General features: G+C 43.5%; 1 protein-coding gene across 1 annotated transcript in view; it reads right to left on the bottom strand.

Annotated features, from left to right (window-relative positions):
• Window positions 1-1,995: 1,995 nt before the first annotated feature.
• Window positions 1,996-19,451, bottom strand: part of LOC134572093 (integrin alpha-M-like) — a 154,124-nt gene continuing 136,668 nt past the window's right edge. The window contains exons 18-30 of the mRNA XM_063430908.1: window positions 15,666-15,770; window positions 15,282-15,355; window positions 14,828-14,969; window positions 14,653-14,748; window positions 11,485-11,564; window positions 10,537-10,617; window positions 9,597-9,684; window positions 5,769-5,876; window positions 5,074-5,157; window positions 4,543-4,656; window positions 3,812-3,916; window positions 2,379-2,489; window positions 1,996-2,301 (exon numbers count right to left, since the gene is read on the bottom strand). Of these exons, the coding sequence (XP_063286978.1) occupies window positions 2,191-2,301; window positions 2,379-2,489; window positions 3,812-3,916; window positions 4,543-4,656; window positions 5,074-5,157; window positions 5,769-5,876; window positions 9,597-9,684; window positions 10,537-10,617; window positions 11,485-11,564; window positions 14,653-14,748; window positions 14,828-14,969; window positions 15,282-15,355; window positions 15,666-15,770 (1,299 nt within the window). The 3' untranslated portion in view covers window positions 1,996-2,190. The remainder of the gene's footprint in view (window positions 2,302-2,378; window positions 2,490-3,811; window positions 3,917-4,542; window positions 4,657-5,073; window positions 5,158-5,768; window positions 5,877-9,596; window positions 9,685-10,536; window positions 10,618-11,484; window positions 11,565-14,652; window positions 14,749-14,827; window positions 14,970-15,281; window positions 15,356-15,665; window positions 15,771-19,451) is intronic.

Below are 19,451 nucleotides of genomic sequence, written 5' to 3'. Positions count from 1 at the left end.
CCCATGTTTTCCAGTGTCCCCAAGTGTCTGTGTCCCCACATGTCATCCAGTGTCCCCATGTGTCCCCTAGTGCCTCAGTATCCCCATGTCTCCCTGCTGCCTTTCCCCCCATCCCTCACTTACCTGAGCTGTAGATCTGCTGTCTGGATTCTCTGTGCTGAGGCAGTGGGGCGGCAGGGGAGCGATATGCTGTAACTTCCTATTACTGCCTCTCTTCACACACAGTGACCCCTAGTGGCCGGTGCTGGTATTGCAGAATAATCTCTGTTTATATTGAGAAAAATACCTGCATTTGTATTGCCGGTATTACTGCAATACTGGCACGGCCAGGCAGCCTCAAATACTGGCTGTGCCAGTAAAATACCAGTCAGGTGGCAAACCTAAGAGTAGTGTGTAAAAAAAAAAAAAAAAAAAAAAAAATCTTTTTTTTTTTTTTTTTTTTAAATGGGCCTATTCCATGGGCCTGGGCCTGGAGCTGCAGCTCCATCAGCCCCTATGTTAATCCGGCCCTGCTTGGAGGAAAGACGAGACAGGGGGGATATGATAGAAACATTTAAATACATAAAGGGAACCAACACAGTAAAGGAGGAGACTATATTTAAAAGACGAAAAACTACCACAACAAGAGGACATAGTCTTAAATTAGAGGGACAAAGGTTTAAAAATAATATCAGGAAGTATTACTTTACTGAGAGGGTAGTGGATGCATGGAATAGCCTTCCAGCTGAAGTGGTAGAGGTTAACACAGTAAAGGAGTTTAAGCATGCGTGTGATATGCATAAGGCTATCCTAACTATAAGATAAGGCTAGGGACTAATTAAAGTATTTAGAAAATTGGGCAGACTAGATGGGCCGAATGGTTCTTATCTGCCGTCACATTCTATGTTTCTAAGCGCTTCCAATTTTGCAAAAAACTAGGAAAAAATTCCTTCTTAACCCCAGAATTGCAGTCAGATTAATCCTTGGATCAAGCAGCTATTACCCCACTAATTAATAATTATATCCCAGAATATTATGCTTTTTCAAGTATTTATCCACATCTTCAGACTGAGAATTCAACATCCTTATTGTTCTTACATTAAAAAAATCAACCTCTTTTACCTTAAACTTAGACTAAATCTCCTTTCTTCCAGTCTAAATGTGTAACCTTGTATCCTATGTCTAGTTCTGTTTATGAATAGATTTCCAGATAATGGTTTGTACTGGCCCCGGATATATTTGTTCATGTTATCATATCCCCTCAGATTTAAATTTGTTAACCTTTCTTCATAATTAAAATGTTTCATTCCTCTTATTAATTTTGTAACTCGTCTCTGTACTCCTTCCATTGCCATAATATCCTTCTTTAGAACAGGTGACCAAAATTGCATTGTGTATTCTTTACCCCGAAGTGCATTTATCTACATGACCCAGTCCCCGAATTTATCTAAATCCCTCTGCAGCAAAGCAATATCCTGCTCACAATTTGCAAACACTAAAACATGACTTTCAATGCTTATTTCAAAATTATTTATAAACGTGTTAAATAGAAGCGGTCCCAGAACAGAACCCAGAGGGACACCACTTACCACTTTTGTCCAGCTTGAAGATTTATGATTAATGACAACTCTCTGTACTCTATCTTAAGCCAATGTTCTACCCACATTAAATAATTTGTATTATCTAGACCTCTAGAAACAGAGATTCAATTACTTCCACACTTAGCTCCTTAAGTACTCGTGGGTGAATACCATCAAGACCCAGAGCTTTGTTTAAATTAACTTTCTTTAGCTGCTGTAGCACATTGTCTTGAGTCATCCAATCACAAGTTTTGTGCAAGCTGTTTGCAGCAATCATTTGCACCTCTCTAGCCATAGGTTTCTCCTTTATTATATACTATTTTTCACATCTTATATTTCTCCTGGCATAGGAAGCTGGTGTTAATTAAATGTCAATAAACTGACATTCATCATAACATATTTGTGCTTTTGAGTTTACACAAGTAGGGGAGTACAATTTAATTTAATATACTTTATTCCCAGCATTTGCTTTGACATCTCCTGAATGTATATATTTATATATAATATCTCTTCAGCTATACAGTAAAATATAAATCTTATTTTTGCATTTAACTAACTAAATAGTAAGTTGAATAATAAAATGAACATTTTGTAGAATTCTGGCTGTTTTGGCTGCGGTGTATGTTCTTGTTTAGGCGGGGGCAATGTTCTCCTGTGGTTTTTGTCCTGGCTCTTCATTGGCTGTGGTCTCTGTATTTGGCTCATCCATCATCTGTTTGTACTGCCGTTTGAAGAACCCCAGCTATGGATAGGAATAGCGAGACATGAGCAGCTCGTACTATAGTGACTGGTCCTTATACTCTGTATAGAGGAGCTTACCTTATACAGCCCAGCAGCGATTAACACCAGGACAATCAAACCCCCAACACTGCTCCCCACGATCACAGGCAGATAATTATATTCCGTGAACACCTCGAGTGTGGTCTGCGCCTGAAATCCACAGACATTATCATTTGTTACACGTGTCTGTTTTATCCTTGCAACAAATTAACTGATTAATTTCTGGCTATGATTTGTGGAGCTCTTATACCTAGGTCACTGTAGGGGAGAGGGGAGAGGCACTACTCCTTATCATAGGCCAGGGGTAGGTAACCTTTTAGTAATACTGTGCCAAATTAAGGTCCTGATGTCCCTTGGTATGCCCGTTCTATTTGTATTTGTTTTTTAAATTACGGTGTGTATGTAGCCATGTCGTGCTTGTGTTATTTAGTGGTGCTACAGTTGCTTTATAAGTCTGTATTTGTGCGTATGTGGGCTGAAATATTGTATACTTATATGAGGAGTTTATGGTGTTACCTATGAATAAGGGCTGTGGGAGCTGCTTGTGCAATTTTGTGTGTGGGTTATGTGTCACATTGCGTGTATGTGTGGTGTTGCTTGTGGAGTTGTGAGTGTGTATGTGGATTGTTAGTGGTGTTGTGTTTGTGTGTAGGCTGTTTCTATTATTTGTATGATGGGAAGGCTTATTCTGCAGCTCTATATATATCTAGCAGTGTGGGTGGCTTCCTTGGTTTCTAGGGGGTACCGGGCTGCCCAGGTACAGGCCAAGGTCAGGAGCTGTGATAGCTGTTGGTGGCTGCTCTACTCCAGCTCAAATTCCCAGTCAAAACTGCTAGAATGAGGTTTCCTGAGATCACTTCCTCTAAGTGCCCAATGCGTGAATTGAGGATTGTTCCTCACCACCTGCAATCACCACTCAGATTGCACTAGCAGATATCTGAAGTCCCAGTGGGACCCCTGATAGGCCAGATCCTGTTTGACTGCTAGCCTTGAGTGCCGTGCAAAGAGTGTCATGAATGGCATACGTGCCATAGGTGGCTGACCCTTGTCTCAGTTTTTTGTTTTTACATGGGTATAATAAGAAGATGCACTGGGACCAAAGTGGTGTACAAAAAGGAAATGGGCCAGTCCCAGGAAAACGTGGTGAGGGGTGCTGGGTGCTGGGTGGCGGGATCATGCTGTCTCCCCTATACAATAAAGGCTTAGGTACAAACCTGGGATATTCTTTAAAACTAAACAACCCTGCTTGAAATTAATTTTCTTCACAGAAAGATTAGCAAAAAGAAACCTGAATATATAAAATGTTGAGTTTGTTTGAAATCTATCCTTGGTTTTGATGTGAAATCCCTTTCCTGTGACTGAGGCTGTGACAAAGGCTTTGTAGAGCAGAATAAGGAATTGACTTGGACCCAGGAGTGGTTTCAAGTTGGATAGACCCAGGTGGACCTTGGCTCACTAACATTATCCTGTACCTGTGCTCGGACGAAACGCTCATTCTGATCCAGGATGTGCTGATATTTCCCGAAATCGTAACCAATTTCTGCCCGACTCTGGAGGGGTACCTTTGGTAGCTCCGTCTGGGATGAGAGAAATGGGGAACAGACCTTGATTATTGCAGGAATACTGACCATGTTTGAAAATAAAGGATATTGTTCTTTAGCCCAGTGTATCTTCATCCTTCCCTCAATCTCTGACCTCTCAGCAGCATGTTCTTAGTAAATCCTGTGACTGTGTGATTAATGTCACCCAGTTACATACTGTATCCTCTGTACAAGGATGGGTATGGGGTGCCTGTGTATTACACCAGGGGGGTAACTGATGGGGTATTATACAGAGAGTGTACAGAGTCTGTGTATTACACCAGGGGGCAAATGAGGAGGTGTTATACAGAGTCTGTGTATTACACCAGGGGGGTAAATGAGGAGGTATGGTACAGAGTATGTGTATTACACCAGGGGGGTTAACTGAGGAGGTGTTATACAGAGAGGGTACAGAGTCGGTATATTACACCAGGGGGTAACTGAGGAGGTGTTATACAGAGAGTGCACAAAGTCTGTGTATCGCCCTAGGGGGTAAATGAGGAGGTTTTGTACAGAGTGTAAAGAGTATTATAGCAAGGTATGAGGTCTCTGTGCCAGAAGTACAGGGATATCTCTGTATTGTGCCAGATATGAGATGGTCTATTAGTTCGCCTGTCACTTACCTGCTTGGCCCAGGCTGTGGTTACTTGCCCGCTTACGGTGAAGGTAATCGCGGTTCTAATCTCCATGTGGCTGATGTTACATATAAAATGGCGGCAAGTAGTCACATTGCAGTCCTGAATAAAGACAGTGAGTGTGAGTGAGGGTAAGTAAGTAGAAAGGGCCCAGGGAAGGAGAGAGATGGCGGGGTATGCAGTGAGAGTTACAGAGGGGGAGCAAGACGTGGTGGGTAGTGAGAATGTGGCAAGTAGTGTTGGAGGTAAATGATGAGGTGGATTTAGGATGAGTGGTCACCGGCTGTTAAGTGTGTTTATAGAGAGGGCATGTGAGGTAGCAATATGTAAAACAAGGTGGTTTGAAGAGCTAGTAAAGGTGGTAAAGGTGATGTGGGGGGGATTGGGTAGTTAAGGCTATGTGGTGGCAATTGATGAGGAGGTGGGTAGGTAAGTAGAACTCCAGTATGGATAGATAATGTAAAGAGGATTGTAGCTCAGAGTGAGGTTAAGACAAGGAGTACATCAGTCGGTCTTTACCAGCAGTGGCCGGGCTCTCAGGAGCTCCTGGCTGTTCTCTGGTGCGGGTATCTCTCCTATTACTGTACAGTTCGCAGGGCCCGGCTGTGGAGAGAACAGAATAATATTAATTTAAAACACAATGATTGCGCTCTGCGGGGGTGGGGCTAATACCAGAATGGCACATGGGAAATTACTGAATTATCCAAGAAAAGTCAATTATCATGGACATGGGCAAATATTAATAGGAATGGCTGGGAATGAAATCACATCAAGCCATCCAGGCGTTAATTTATATCAATGTGCAGGAGGAGCTGTGAAATTAGATTGCAAGCTCTTCAGACAATAGGATGCGTTTTCACATTTATTTTTTGCTCTGGGACTTAGTTGCCTATTACGTTATTGAGAACATTTTGTCCATTATGTTTTGGCCCTGATTGGCGTTTCTGTGGCCCCTTCCCAATGATAGCGTCCATTATCTTACACCATTTATCTCATGACATCTGGCCCCAGTAGGTTTGATAAAGTAATTGCCGACCTGGCTAGGGCTGTGATCGGGGATCTAAGAAAAGTGCTCACGGATGATGTCCTCTGTTGAGGATTGTGTCCTGACCTGGCTGGTGGGGTGGGGTACACAGGTACCTGACTGCGGCATGTTATCTAAAATGTGAGGATGTGAGTGGGGTCCTGGCTATGTACAGAGTAGTAGTGAGTACCTCTGAACTGGTAATCACAATTTTCTCCCACAGCAGGTCATCTTTCAGTCTCAGCGGGATCATGAAGGATATGGACAAGGGAAGTGCGTGCTGACCCAGGTTATTCACCTGAGGAGAAAACATGACAGAAAATGTTAAATAAATATATATATATACATACACACACATACACACACTTTAGGCAGGCATGAAATAATGAAATAATTTTAATATAAGCTTTTAATTTATCGATTAATTAAATGCAAATTGTGCAACCAACTTTTCCCTTCAGACCAGCATCAGTTTTGCAGAGTACACTTGCACACAGTCAGGGATGTTGTACGCACACAGTCAGGGACGTTGTACGCACACAGTCAGGGACGTTGTACGCACACAGTCAGGGACGTTGTACGCACACAGTCAGAGACGTTGTACGCACACAGTCAGGGACGTTGTACGCACACAGTCAGGGATGTTGTTGGCACACAGTCAGGAACTTTGCTGGCACACAGTCAGGGACGTTGTACGCACACAGTCAGGGATGTTGTACGCACACAGTCAGGGACGTTGTACGCACACAGTCAGGGACGTTGTACGCACACAGTCAGGGACGTTGTTGGCACACAGTCAGGGACGTTGTACGCACACAGTCAGGGACGTTGTATGCACACAGTCAGGGACGTTGTACGCACACAGTCAGGGACGTTGTTGGCATACTGTTATACCTGGAATGTAGGACACTGCCCTCTCACTTCCCTCTCATTTTAACTAGTGGCTCCACCCCTGTGATGACTCACAGCTCAGAGAGCATTGCAGCCATCTTAAGTCAGTGAGTGTGATGCAGTGCTTCACAGAGTATGTTTTACTCATGTGTTCTGTGACAGACCCTCTGTCCCTGAATTTTAAAGTTTGAAATTGTCTGTTTGTCTAAAGTTCGTATGGAATAAAGCCTATTTTATTTTACCATTGGCCGTTCGAATAACGAAAAATCTACCGAACGACCGGCCACCCAGACCTGGAACGTGGCGCTTGTTAACCTCACGACCTTATTAACACCTCTAATAAAAACCACAAACTCCCTAACATTTTAATTGATCGTCTGGGTGGTCGCAACCGTATGCACGAACACATGGCGGCGGCCATCTTGGCATACGAATGCGGCTAGCGGTGTCTTATTATCGAGTACATGGAACTAAAATCGGACACTCGACGGCTCGAACACCGCTGGGACTTCCACTCCTCGTTCTGTTCTACGGTAATTGCATGAATGGAGCGCCGTTCGGTAGTTAGATTCTACCGAACCAACTACACTCAATGCCTCTGTGTACGAACAGCTATGTTCGACTATTTTAATAGACTTTGACTGTGTAAAAGAGACCGGCCGCACAGCCTAATCCTCTGGAACTATTTTGGGCATGAAACCATGTGTGCGGTCGGTCAAAAAGAGACTTCCACCTAACTCTTGAAACCCTGAACCGATCTGGGTGATTTTTCAATATGTTGTTCCCCCCAGAACAGATCGGGGCGATTAGGGAATATATGGTTTATGAGGTTCCCATATGTTTTGGGGGCGTTTCCAAAAAGGGGTAAAAACTTGTATTTTTTCGTTTGGAGATAATCGAGTTGATACTGTAATTAACTCAATTATCTCCCAAACAGAGGGGAGGGATTGTGTACAGTATCTGGGAGTGTCTGAATGTAAAAGACGTTTTTTATTGGTTTGTTGATTTTATGTCCTGTGCCCAACAAGGTCCTCCTGAGTGGTAACCTTGTGGGGAAACTTGTATAAAAGACCAGTATGCTCCATTAAACCTTCAGTTCTTACTTTACCCTCAATCTAGAGTCTTGTCTCTTATTATTCAATTTGCCAATTGTTTGAACCCTATATAAACTCATCTGTGCCAGGCTAATACTATGTATGTAGCGTAATGGACCTTAGACCCTTATTCCTGCTATGGGCTGTCCATAGCTTGTCCCCCGTTATTTCCTATGTTTTGTGCTCCTAGTCCCTGATGCCTCTTGTTCTTTCCCCTGTTTGTCTGGCTGTTTGGTAAAATAGTAGCCACCCTGTCTAATACCACGTCTTATTCGACAGCTGAACAAATTACCGAACGCCAGACCACCCATATGTGGAGTGTGCCGCTCGTTAACCCCAATAACCCCTGTTCACCAACTGCAATAACCTTAACATTCCAAGAGGTCGGCCGGGTGAAAACATGGCAGCGGCCATCTTTTGTTGTCGAGTGCATGGAACTAAAATCTGTCACTCGACGGCGCGAACACCGCTGGGTCTTCCATCCTCTGTTATTCTCATGGGGATTCAGATGAACAGAGTAGCGTTCGGTGGGGCAGGGGGCAAACTCCCGAACAAGATACACAGCTATAATGTCTGCATGAACAGTTTATATTTTGTATTTCACCTATTTGATACTCCCGAAAGAGACTGACCGCACAGCCTAATTTCATGAAACCTTTTTGAGCAGGCACCTTGTGGTCGGTCTAAACTATATCCCTGTGGTGTTTCGGCTGTGTTTGTGGGATCTGAGCACTTTTTGGATATATTGGGCTCTCAGACCCAGGCTATCCAGGGATATAGGACTTAAGGGGGTATCTTGTGGGGAACTGTATGTTTTGGGGTGATTTGTATTATACTTGTCCTGGACCTGAGAGTTAATGTAATTATGTTGTGTATTTTGTCTCAGTTTACTCTCAGGTGCAGTGGGGAATGCCCCTGGATTGTGTGTTTGGAAACCCCTTGCATGGGGATTCTCATAAAAGGCCGTATGTGGCTCCATTAAAATTATAGTTAGAGTTATATCCCCAGAGCTGAGTGTCGTCCAGTTGCTGGAGAGGTGGAAGGAGATTCTTTGATTACTTTGCTGTATTGAGCTGTTCACTTGGAATATTCTACTTTTTTCTGATCGCATATTGGAGTAACCAGTGGAGGAGAGTCCCTGCTAGGACTAGCGCTCCGCTACAATGTACACTTGAAGAAGCCCATTTTATGGTGAAACACATTGTGTGTGTTTTAATATTTTACATAGTTACATAGCTGAAAAGAGACTTGCGTCCATCAAGTTCAGCCTTCCTCACATTGTTTTTTTGCTGTTGTAGTTTATTTGGCATACACCCTTTTTTAAGTGCAAGACCATTTATTATACTTTTTATTACTTTATTTTTTTATTGTTCCTGGCACACTTAAAAACTCCTGAGGTTTCTACTCCACTCTACATCCAATCCATGGCAAGGATTGCCCTCAGGAGAATCTACTCAACATGATATCCTTGGTGGGGATCATACAACCCAAGCACCAACTCTTGAGTGGTGTTACTGCTCTACTAAATGTGAGTAAATTACCATTTATATTTTTACCTGTTTTTAGTTTTACACAGTAAGCACTATTGTTTGTTTTTTATGTTTTACCATTTTATATCCATCTGGATGCTGTGAGACTTACCTCTAAGGAGTGGGGATTATACCGCTGTACGCTGTTTTTCTCAGAGCTGGTCTATAGGTCTAGCAAATGTGAGTGTGATTCCACATATCCTTGTTGTGTGTCCTAAACTAAGTATCTGGTTATCTCCACTATTTCGGGTTATTTTCTGTTTTATTACATATACTTATCACCAACTGAAGCCTGGACGAATGCAAGCCAGGATCTTCCAAAGAATTGGACTTAGTGTCATATTAATGTATGTTAGCTTGTATTGTACAGCACTGCAGTGTATATAAGCTGACAGTATATTGCTGCTTTAATTTATATTAATTCAGGGAAGCATGTATTAGTAATAGCACACGGCATGGAGCCTCATATTATATTAATGGTTAGAAGGTGTAAGGCTTTCTCACTCTGTAAACATGTTGCACGTAGCGAGTGCTGGATTCCTTATTCATTTCTTGGGATGAAAAGTTGATGTTTTTGGTTGATTCTTCAAGGCTGGGTAGAAATATAATGCACACAATCACATAATTCAGAACCCACTAGTTATATGGAGATCCTGTTATACCCCCTAAATCACCCTACTCAGACCCCACCACTCCCCTACTCAGACCTTTCACTCCGCTCAGACCATGCACTCCCCTCAAACCACCACATTCCGCTTAGACCCTGCACTCTCCTCAAACCACCTCACTCCGCTCAGACCCTGCACTCCCCTCAAACCACCTCACTCCGCTTAGACTCTGCACTCGCCTCAAGCCACCTCACTCTGCTCAGCCCCTGCACTCTCCTCAAACTACCTCACTCTGCTCAGACCCTGCACTCCCCTCAAACCACCTCACTCGGTCAGCCCCTGCACTCATCTCAAACCACCTCACTCTGCTCAGACCCTGCACTCGCCTCAAACCATCTCACTCTGCTCAGACCCTGCACTCGCCATCTCGCCTCAAACCATCTCACTCTGCACACAAGGCTTGTTCATATCAAATGGCCCCTTACCTAAGAGGGAATCAAGACATATGGCAAGTGAGAGAGTTAGTTTATACAGAAACCTGACTTCCAGGCCACTTATGTGCGACTTCTCACACCTTACAGATTAGCTCTGTTGGGGTCCCAGCTTCAAAGAGGAATTTAAGTTGTAAGCTCTGACCTCCCATACAATCAAATTAACCCCTTTTGAAAATGTATTTTTGGGGTGTTTTAGAATATTGTATATTTTTCTGTAGAGGAACCTGGGAGGAAAGGAAATGTAGACTCCATGTTCCTCCCATTGCGCTGCCTCTATCTGAGCCGCATATACAATGTATTAAATATATTAGTCTCTCTGTGTAGAGAGCTGGACTGACATACCTGGTTATTGTAACATAGATGCCGTAAACCACTTTCAGCTGAGCTTCTGATTTCATTACTTCAGTTCCATTTACATTATCACTGTGGGCAGAGTAATGAGATATTCAATCAAACTCTATATCATGATAGGTTCGCAGAGAAGGTGCAGTGAGTGGAGTGAACCATTGGCAGTCTCTGGATCCCAATCTGGCCATTGGATGTCTCTGGATCCCAGTGTGTCCATTGGCTGCCTGGATCCCAGTCTGGCAATTGGCTGTGTCTGGATCCCGTGACATTCCCAGTCTGGCTGGCCATTAGCAGTCTCTGGATCCCGTGATATTCCCAGTCTGGCCATTGGCAGTCTCTGGATCCCTGTCTGACATTGGCTGTCTCTGGATCCCGTGACATTCACGGTCTAGCCATTGGTTGTTTCTGTATCCCATGGCATTCCCAGTCTGACCATTGGCTGTCTCTGGATCCCATGACATTCTCAGTCTGAACAGTGTCTGTTTCTGAATCCCATGACATTCCCAGTCTGACCATTGGCTGACTCTGGATCTCCTGACATTCCCAGTCTGAAAATAGCTGTTTCTGGATCCCATGGCATCCCCAGTCTGACATTGGCTGTCTGTGGATCAAAGTCTGATCATTGGCTGTCTCTTGATCCTATGACATTCTCAGTCTGACCATTGGCTGTTTCTGGATCCCATGACATTTCCAATCCGGCCATTGGCTGTCTCTGGATCCCGTGACGTTAACTGTCTGACCATTTGCCATCTGTGTATCCCATGACATTCTCACTATTGGCTATTTCCAGATCCCATGACATTACAGTCAGCTGTCTCTTGATCCCACTTTCTCCTCAGATAAATAAGAATGGAATACCCTTACCCCATATATGGTGTTAATAAACTCCCCTAATATAGCATGTAATCTCTAACATTCTCCAGGCCCAGAAATTACTTTTACCTGGTAACACTGGCTGCCATAGACAGAGAATTACCGAGATCGGCCATCGCAGAGACATGAAAACTGACCACAAAGGTAGCCTAAAAGAGAAACGCAAAAAGAGTTCTGTAATGTCCATTCATTTCCTAACTCTGTATCTTTCCCATTCCTCCCCTATCTCTGTAACTTGCCTACCTATTCCTCCCCTATCTCTGTAACTTGCCTACCTATTCCTCCCCTATCTCTGTAACTTGCCTACCTATTCCTCCCCTATCTCTGTAACTTGCCTACCTATTCCTCCCCTATCTCTGTAACTTACCTACCTATTCCTCCCCTATCTCTGTAACTTGCCTACCTATTCCTCCCCTATCTCTGTAACTTGCCTACCTATTCCTCCCCTATCTCTGTAACTTACCTACCTATTCCTCCCCTGGCTCTGTAACTTACCTACCTATTCCTCCCCTGGCTCTGTAACTTACCTACCTATTCCTCCCCTATCTCTGTAACTTACCTACCTATTCCTCCCCTATCTCTGTAACTTACCTACCTATTCCTCCCCTATCTCTGTAACTTACCTACCTATTCCTCCCCTATCTCTGTAACTTACCTACCTATTCCTCCCCTATCTCTGTAACTTACCTACCTATTCCTCCCCTATCTCTGTAACTTACCTACCTATTCCTCCCCTGGCTCTGTAACTTACCTACCTATTCCTCCCCTGGCTCTGTAACTTACCTACCTATTCCTCCCCTGGCTCTGTAACTTACCTACCTATTCCTCCCCTGGCTCTGTAACTTACCTACCTATTCCTCCCCTATCTCTGTAACTTACCTACCTATTCCTCCCCTATCTCTGTAACTTACCTACCTATTCCTCCCCTATCTCTGTAACTTACCTATCTATTCCTCCCCAATCTCTGTAACTTGCCTACCTATTCCTCCTCTATCTCTGTAACTTACCTACCTATTCCTCCCCTATCTCTGTAACTTACCTACCTATTCCTCCCCTATCTCTGTAACTTACCTACCTATTCCTCCCCTATCTCTGTAACTTACCTACCTATTCCTCCCCTATCTCTGTAACTTACCTACCTATTCCTCCCCTGGCTCTGTAACTTACCTACCTATTCCTCCCCTATCTCTGTAACTTACCTACCTATTCCTCCCCTATCTCTGTAACTTACCTACCTATTCCTCCCCTGGCTCTGTAACTTACCTACCTATTCCTCCCCTGGCTCTGTAACTTACCTACCTATTCCTCCCCTGGCTCTGTAAATTACCTACCTATTCCTCCCCTATCTCTGTAACTTACCTACCTATTCCTCCCCTATCTCTGTAACTTGCCTACCTATTCCTCCCTTGGCTCTGTAACTTACCTACCTATTCCTCCCCTGGCTCTGTAACTTACCTACCTATTCCTCCCCTGGCTCTGTAACTTACCTACCTATTCCTCCCCTGGCTCTGTAACTTACCTACCTATTCCTCCCCTATCTCTGTAACTTACCTACCTATTCCTCCCCTATCTCTGTAACTTACCTACCTATTCCTCCCCTATCTCTGTAACTTGCCTACCTATTCCTCCCCTATCTCTGTAACTTACCTACCTATTCCTCCCCTATCTCTGTAACTTGCCTACCTATTCCTCCCCTATCTCTGTAACTTGCCTACCTATTCCTCCCCTATCTCTGTAACTTACCTACCTATTCCTCCCCTATCTCTGTAACTTGCCTACCTATTCCTCCCCTATCTCTGTAACTTGCCTACCTATTCCTCCCCTATCTCTGTAACTTACCTACCTATTCCTCCCCTGGCTCTGTAACTTACCTACCTATTCCTCCCCTGGCTCTGTAACTTACCTACCTATTCCTCCCCTATCTCTGTAACTTACCTACCTATTCCTCCCCTATCTCTGTAACTTACCTACCTATTCCTCCCCTATCTCTGTAACTTACCTACCTATTCCTCCCCTATCTCTGTAACTTACCTACCTATTCCTCCCCTATCTCTGTAACTTACCTACCTATTCCTCCCCTGGCTCTGTAACTTACCTACCTATTCCTCCCCTGGCTCTGTAACTTACCTACCTATTCCTCCCCTGGCTCTGTAACTTACCTACCTATTCCTCCCCTATCTCTGTAACTTACCTACCTATTCCTCCCCTATCTCTGTAACTTACCTACCTATTCCTCCCCTATCTCTGTAACTTACCTACCTATTCCTCCCCTATCTCTGTAACTTACCTATCTATTCCTCCCCAATCTCTGTAACTTGCCTACCTATTCCTCCTCTATCTCTGTAACTTACCTACCTATTCCTCCCCTATCTCTGTAACTTACCTACCTATTCCTCCCCTATCTCTGTAACTTACCTACCTATTCCTCCCCTATCTCTGTAACTTACCTACCTATTCCTCCCCTATCTCTGTAACTTACCTACCTATTCCTCCCCTGGCTCTGTAACTTACCTACCTATTCCTCCCCTATCTCTGTAACTTACCTACCTATTCCTCCCCTATCTCTGTAACTTACCTACCTATTCCTCCCCTGGCTCTGTAACTTACCTACCTATTCCTCCCCTGGCTCTGTAACTTACCTACCTATTCCTCCCCTGGCTCTGTAACTTACCTACCTATTCCTCCCCTATCTCTGTAACTTACCTACCTATTCCTCCCCTATCTCTGTAACTTGCCTACCTATTCCTCCCTTGGCTCTGTAACTTACCTACCTATTCCTCCCCTGGCTCTGTAACTTACCTACCTATTCCTCCCTTGGCTCTGTAACTTACCTACCTATTCCTCCCCTGGCTCTGTAACTTACCTACCTATTCCTCCCCTATCTCTGTAACTTACCTACCTATTCCTCCCCTATCTCTGTAACTTACCTACCTATTCCTCCCCTGGCTCTGTAACTTACCTACCTCTGGCCGTGTAACTCCGTCATTCCTCGCCCATTACTATCCTAGTTGTAGAACTGCAGCTATTTCTGTAACTCACCTATTCCTTCCTATTTTTGCCCATTAATCCCCTAGCTCTGTATCTCCACCATTCACCGATTTCCTCTCTAAAGTACCCATTTGTTACTTAGCTTTCTAACTCATCCTCTATTCCCCTTGCTCTGTAATGTAACTTTCTTGTTTCTTTAGGGTTTTGTGTTCTCTTCAAGGCTGGATTTCTTGACCCTGGAACTCTTACCGTTGTGTTGGGTCTCAGTAGAGGGTTGTTGACTCCACAGTTGACCTGTCTTTGCTCATCCAGAGCCGCACATGAAAGGATGACACGTTTATTGCTCTGTGAGACACAATGTAACGTGATCAGAAATCTCTGAGCGCTATGAATGTGGCAAATGAGACCTCACTTCTTACATTACCTGTTCAAGAGACACTCTGCGATACGATAGACCAGCAGGGTAAGAGATAAGAACACGGGAATTGTAAGAATCATCTCCATGATTCTGCACAGAGATGGTTAGATTAACCTCAAGATTCACCCCCACCACAAGCTGGGGCAGACTGTCACAGAGAGAGAGAGAGAGAGAGAGAGAGAGAGAGAGTCAGCAATTGTGTCAGACTGCTGGAGAAAGAATATGTGATTGATAGAATACATTATTTTGAGATCTTACAGGTTTATTCACTAAAGTAAAAATTCAAAGGGAACTTCAAATTTCAGGTCATATTAGCCAAAAATGGTAGCATTCTCGTAGTCAGCTAGGCTTCTCGTTTGACTGCTTTGGCCTTAAATATAAAATTCACTTTGAATTCCCACTTTAGTACATAACTCTATAAGACTGAGATAGTTCCAGCACTGGAGAGAGTCAGTTTTACCTGCCAAATGAGGATGTGACTCTAAGAACATCATGACACACTCCATCACCCCCGCAATTCTTCTGGAATGGAACCTGCAGAGAGAACATTTGTAGTGAGGTCTGGTTGGCTGTCTGGTCTCCCACATTCACTTGTGTCACCAGAATCTAAGTCATACCCTAGAGGATCCAGCCTAACCCATATCCCTTAGTGTGGAGCCCTATGCCATCTCAGTGTATTCTTGGGGCTCCAAACACAGCACCCCTTTTTACTAACTGTATTTATGGTCACAGCATGACTCTCTCACACTTGGAATATGCCCCTGGGGTAGAGTAATCAGCTACATGGTGTGAGATGTAAATTCCAACCCTCAAAGTGTGAGTGTGCTGCTGCTGGTGCCGTTACCTGCCCGATGTGAATGGTCGATGAGTTCTCACTCAGTACGGGATCTCCACTCATAGAGAAATTTAACACAAATCGGAGAGGAGACAGCGAATCATCCACGCACACCTGGCGGAGAGAAGAGACTATAACGTTATATTAGATACGATGTTCGTACAGTCCAGTTCACACAGTACGAGGGGAAACGAGTTTGCTCCTGCACTTTCTGTTAAAGGCTGATTGTGGGGAACCCAGTGATGTTAGGCAGCAGCTGGTGATGTAGGTTCCCCTGTAGCTAGGTACCCAGATATCCCCAGATATCCCCAGGATTATGCCTTTACCCCTCATCTGCTAGTGGGGGTTTTCTAAGCTAGAGAGGTGATTTGAATTCTTGGTAGGATTGGGCATGATTTAGGATTGGGGGTCTGTTTCTATTGGACCCAATGTGTGATTTAGCTTGTGTCCCAGATTATCATATTGAGTTACCGCTTAGTATTGAGCTTTTGTGAGCCCTTTATACTATAATATGTCTGTTACACATTACTACTTTATATTGGGCTACTTGCCTTGATGTTTTATATTTTGTGGTTTGTGTATTTATATTTACCAGGTGATGGTTTAGGTAAAATAGGCGTTTGCAATTTCTCTTTGTGAATAAAGGAAAATTCTTATTTTTGCAACGTTAGTATTTTGAGTGCAGTATCGTTTTTCCAGCTTAGTGGTTTATTTGGTGGGTAATCTCGATAACAGCACCATTTAGTCAGCATCCATTTGTAAATGTATATCCCATTTCCGTTGGAGATTAATGGTCTGTTTGGGCTATATAAGCTGAAAAACAGAAATAGAAGAAAGGTCCAGGCACTCCAAGGTACAAACCAGGCAATCTTTTTGAACCCACTCCATCACAACGTTTCGACCTGCACGGTCTTTGTCAAGCTACTAAGTGCATGTATACATTCCTTTTTATAGGAATACAAGTGATAAACAATTAACAAGATCACATCAATTAAACAATTAGTTAAAATTACATCCATATCCAACCCCCAGTATAGCCACATTGATAGTAAAGGCTAACAGCTGTGTCACGAGTGCAAATTAACTCAACTGGAAGCCTTCTCAACAAGTACCATCTCTGGGATATGGAGACAAAATTGGAAAAAAATTAAAAAGTTAACATCACAGTAATAAACAATAAAATGAATCAAAGCCATATCGGGTCCAATTGATGTGATCTTCTTAATTGTTAATCACTTGTATTCCTATAAAAATGAATGTATACATGCACTTAGTAGCTTGACAAAGACTGTGTAGGTCGAAACGTTGTGATGGAGTGGGTTCAATAAAATTGCCTGGTTTGTACCTTGGAGTGCCTGGATCTTTCTTCTATTTCTGTTATTCAGCATTTGGTCTCTGGTACGGAGACTGTCTGAGTTGCACCCAGCTACATATTACTTAAAGGGACAGAGTGCAATTCCACACCCTACCATAACTACTTCTGGGCTATATAAACTGTCCGCTCTCTTTAATCTGTATTTAGACCTTTTTTAGGATTGCAGATTTTTGGGACCAGATTAAAAGGGTTAACGTTTTTAATTGTAATAACTGAGGATCCGTTTTAGAAATTACACAGTTCTGTTGAATTTATCTTTTTAAACCATTTACGTGGTACTTACCCCCTCCGTACCATTGTAATGAATACATTATATGAGTAGGAGATATTTCTTGTTGATGCTAAAGATTATCGAAAACAGGAATTGGGAAGATTAAGAATCCAGGATGGATAATCATGAATCGTTCATTTTAACCAAATTGTTGTGTGTTACAGGTTTTAAAGATTGGTTGGTGAGAAGGTATAATAAAAGATTGGCTGGTGAGGGGGGATAATAAAAGATTGGTTGGTGAGGGGGGATAATAAAAGATTGGCTGGTGAGGGGGAGTTAATAAAATATTGGCTGGTGAGGGGGGATAATAAAAGATTGGCTGGTGAGGGGGGTTAATAAAAGACTGGCTGGTGAGGGGGGGTTAATAAAAGATTGGCTGGTGAGGGGGGGGTAATAAAAGATTGGCTGGTGAGGGGCGTAATAAAAGATTGGTTGGTGAGGGGGGTAATAAAAGATTGGTTGGTGAGGGGGGTAATAAAAGATTGGCTGGTGAGGGGGGTAATAAAAGATTGGTTTGTGAGGGGGGTAATAAAAGATTGGTTGGTGAGGGGGGATAATAAAAGATTGGCTGGTGAGGGGGATAATAAAAGATTGGTTGGTGAGGGGGGATAATAAAAGATTGGCTGGTGAGGGGGGTTAATAAAAGATTGGCTGGTGAGGGGGGTTAATAAAAGATTGGTTGGTGAGGGGGGATAATAAAAGATTGGCTGGTGAGGGGGGATAATAAAAGATTGGTTGGTGAAGGGGATAATAAAAGATTGGCTGGTGAGGGGGGTTAATAAAAGATTGGCTGGTGAGGGGGTTAATAAAAGATTGGCTGGTGAGGGGGGGTTAATAAAAGATTGGCTGGTGAGGGGGGTTAATAAAAGATTGGTTGGTGAGGGGGGATAATAAAAGATTGGTTGGTGAAGGGGATAATAAAAGATTGGCTGGTGAGGGGGGATAATATAAGATTGGCTGGTGAGGGGGGATAATAAAAGATTGGCTGGTGAGGGGGGATAATAAAAGATTGGCTGGTGAGGGGGGGATAATAAAAGATTGGTTGGTGAGAAGGTATAATAAAAGATTGGCTGGTGAGGGGGGATAATAAAAGATTGGCTGGTGAGGGGGGATAATAAAAGATTGGCTGGTGAGGGGGATAATAAAAGATTGGTTGGTGAGGGGGGATAATAAAATATTGGTTGGTGAGGGGGGATAATAAAAGATTGGTTGGTTAGGGGATAATAAAAGATTGGCTGGTGAGGGGGGATAATAAAATATTGGTTGGTGAGGGGGGATAATAAAAGATTGGTTGGTGAAGGGGATAATAAAATATTGGCTGGTGAGGGGGGTTAATAAAAGATTGGCTGGTGAGGGGGGTTAATAAAAGATTGGCTGGTGAGGGGGGTTAATAAAAGACTGGCTGGTGAGGGGGGGTTAATAAAAGATTGGCTGGTGAGGGGGGGAGGTAATAAAAGATTGGCTGGTGAGGGGCGTAATAAAAGATTGGTTGGTGAGGGGGGTAATAAAAGATTGGTTGGTGAGGGGGGTAATAAAAGATTGGCTGGTGAGGGGGGTAATAAAAGATTGGTTTGTGAGGGGGGTAATAAAAGATTGGTTGGTGAGGGGGGATAATAAAAGATTGGCTGGTGAGGGGGATAATAAAAGATTGGTTGGTGAGGGGGGATAATAAAAGATTGGCTGGTGAGGGGGGTTAATAAAAGATTGGCTGGTGAGGGGGGTTAATAAAAGATTGGTTGGTGAGGGGGGATAATAAAAGATTGGCTGGTGAGGGGGGATAATAAAAGATTGGGTGGTGAAGGGGATAATAAAAGATTGGCTGGTGAGGGGGGTTAATAAAAGATTGGCTGGTGAGGGGGTTAATAAAAGATTGGCTGGTGAGGGGGGGTTAATAAAAGATTGGCTGGTGAGGGGGGTTAATAAAAGATTGGTTGGTGAGGGGGGATAATAAAAGATTGGTTGGTGAAGGGGATAATAAAAGATTGGCTGGTGAGGGGGGATAATATAAGATTGGCTGGTGAGGGGGGATAATAAAAGATTGGCTGGTGAGGGGGGATAATAAAAGATTGGCTGGTGAGGGGGGGATAATAAAAGATTGGTTGGTGAGAAGGTATAATAAAAGATTGGCTGGTGAGGGGGGATAATAAAA

The sequence above is a fragment of the Pelobates fuscus genome, chromosome 8 (genome assembly GCF_036172605.1).
Source record: "Pelobates fuscus isolate aPelFus1 chromosome 8, aPelFus1.pri, whole genome shotgun sequence".
Classification (NCBI taxonomy): Eukaryota; Metazoa; Chordata; class Amphibia; order Anura; family Pelobatidae; genus Pelobates; species Pelobates fuscus.
This window is presented reverse-complemented; position numbering and strand designations above follow the sequence as displayed.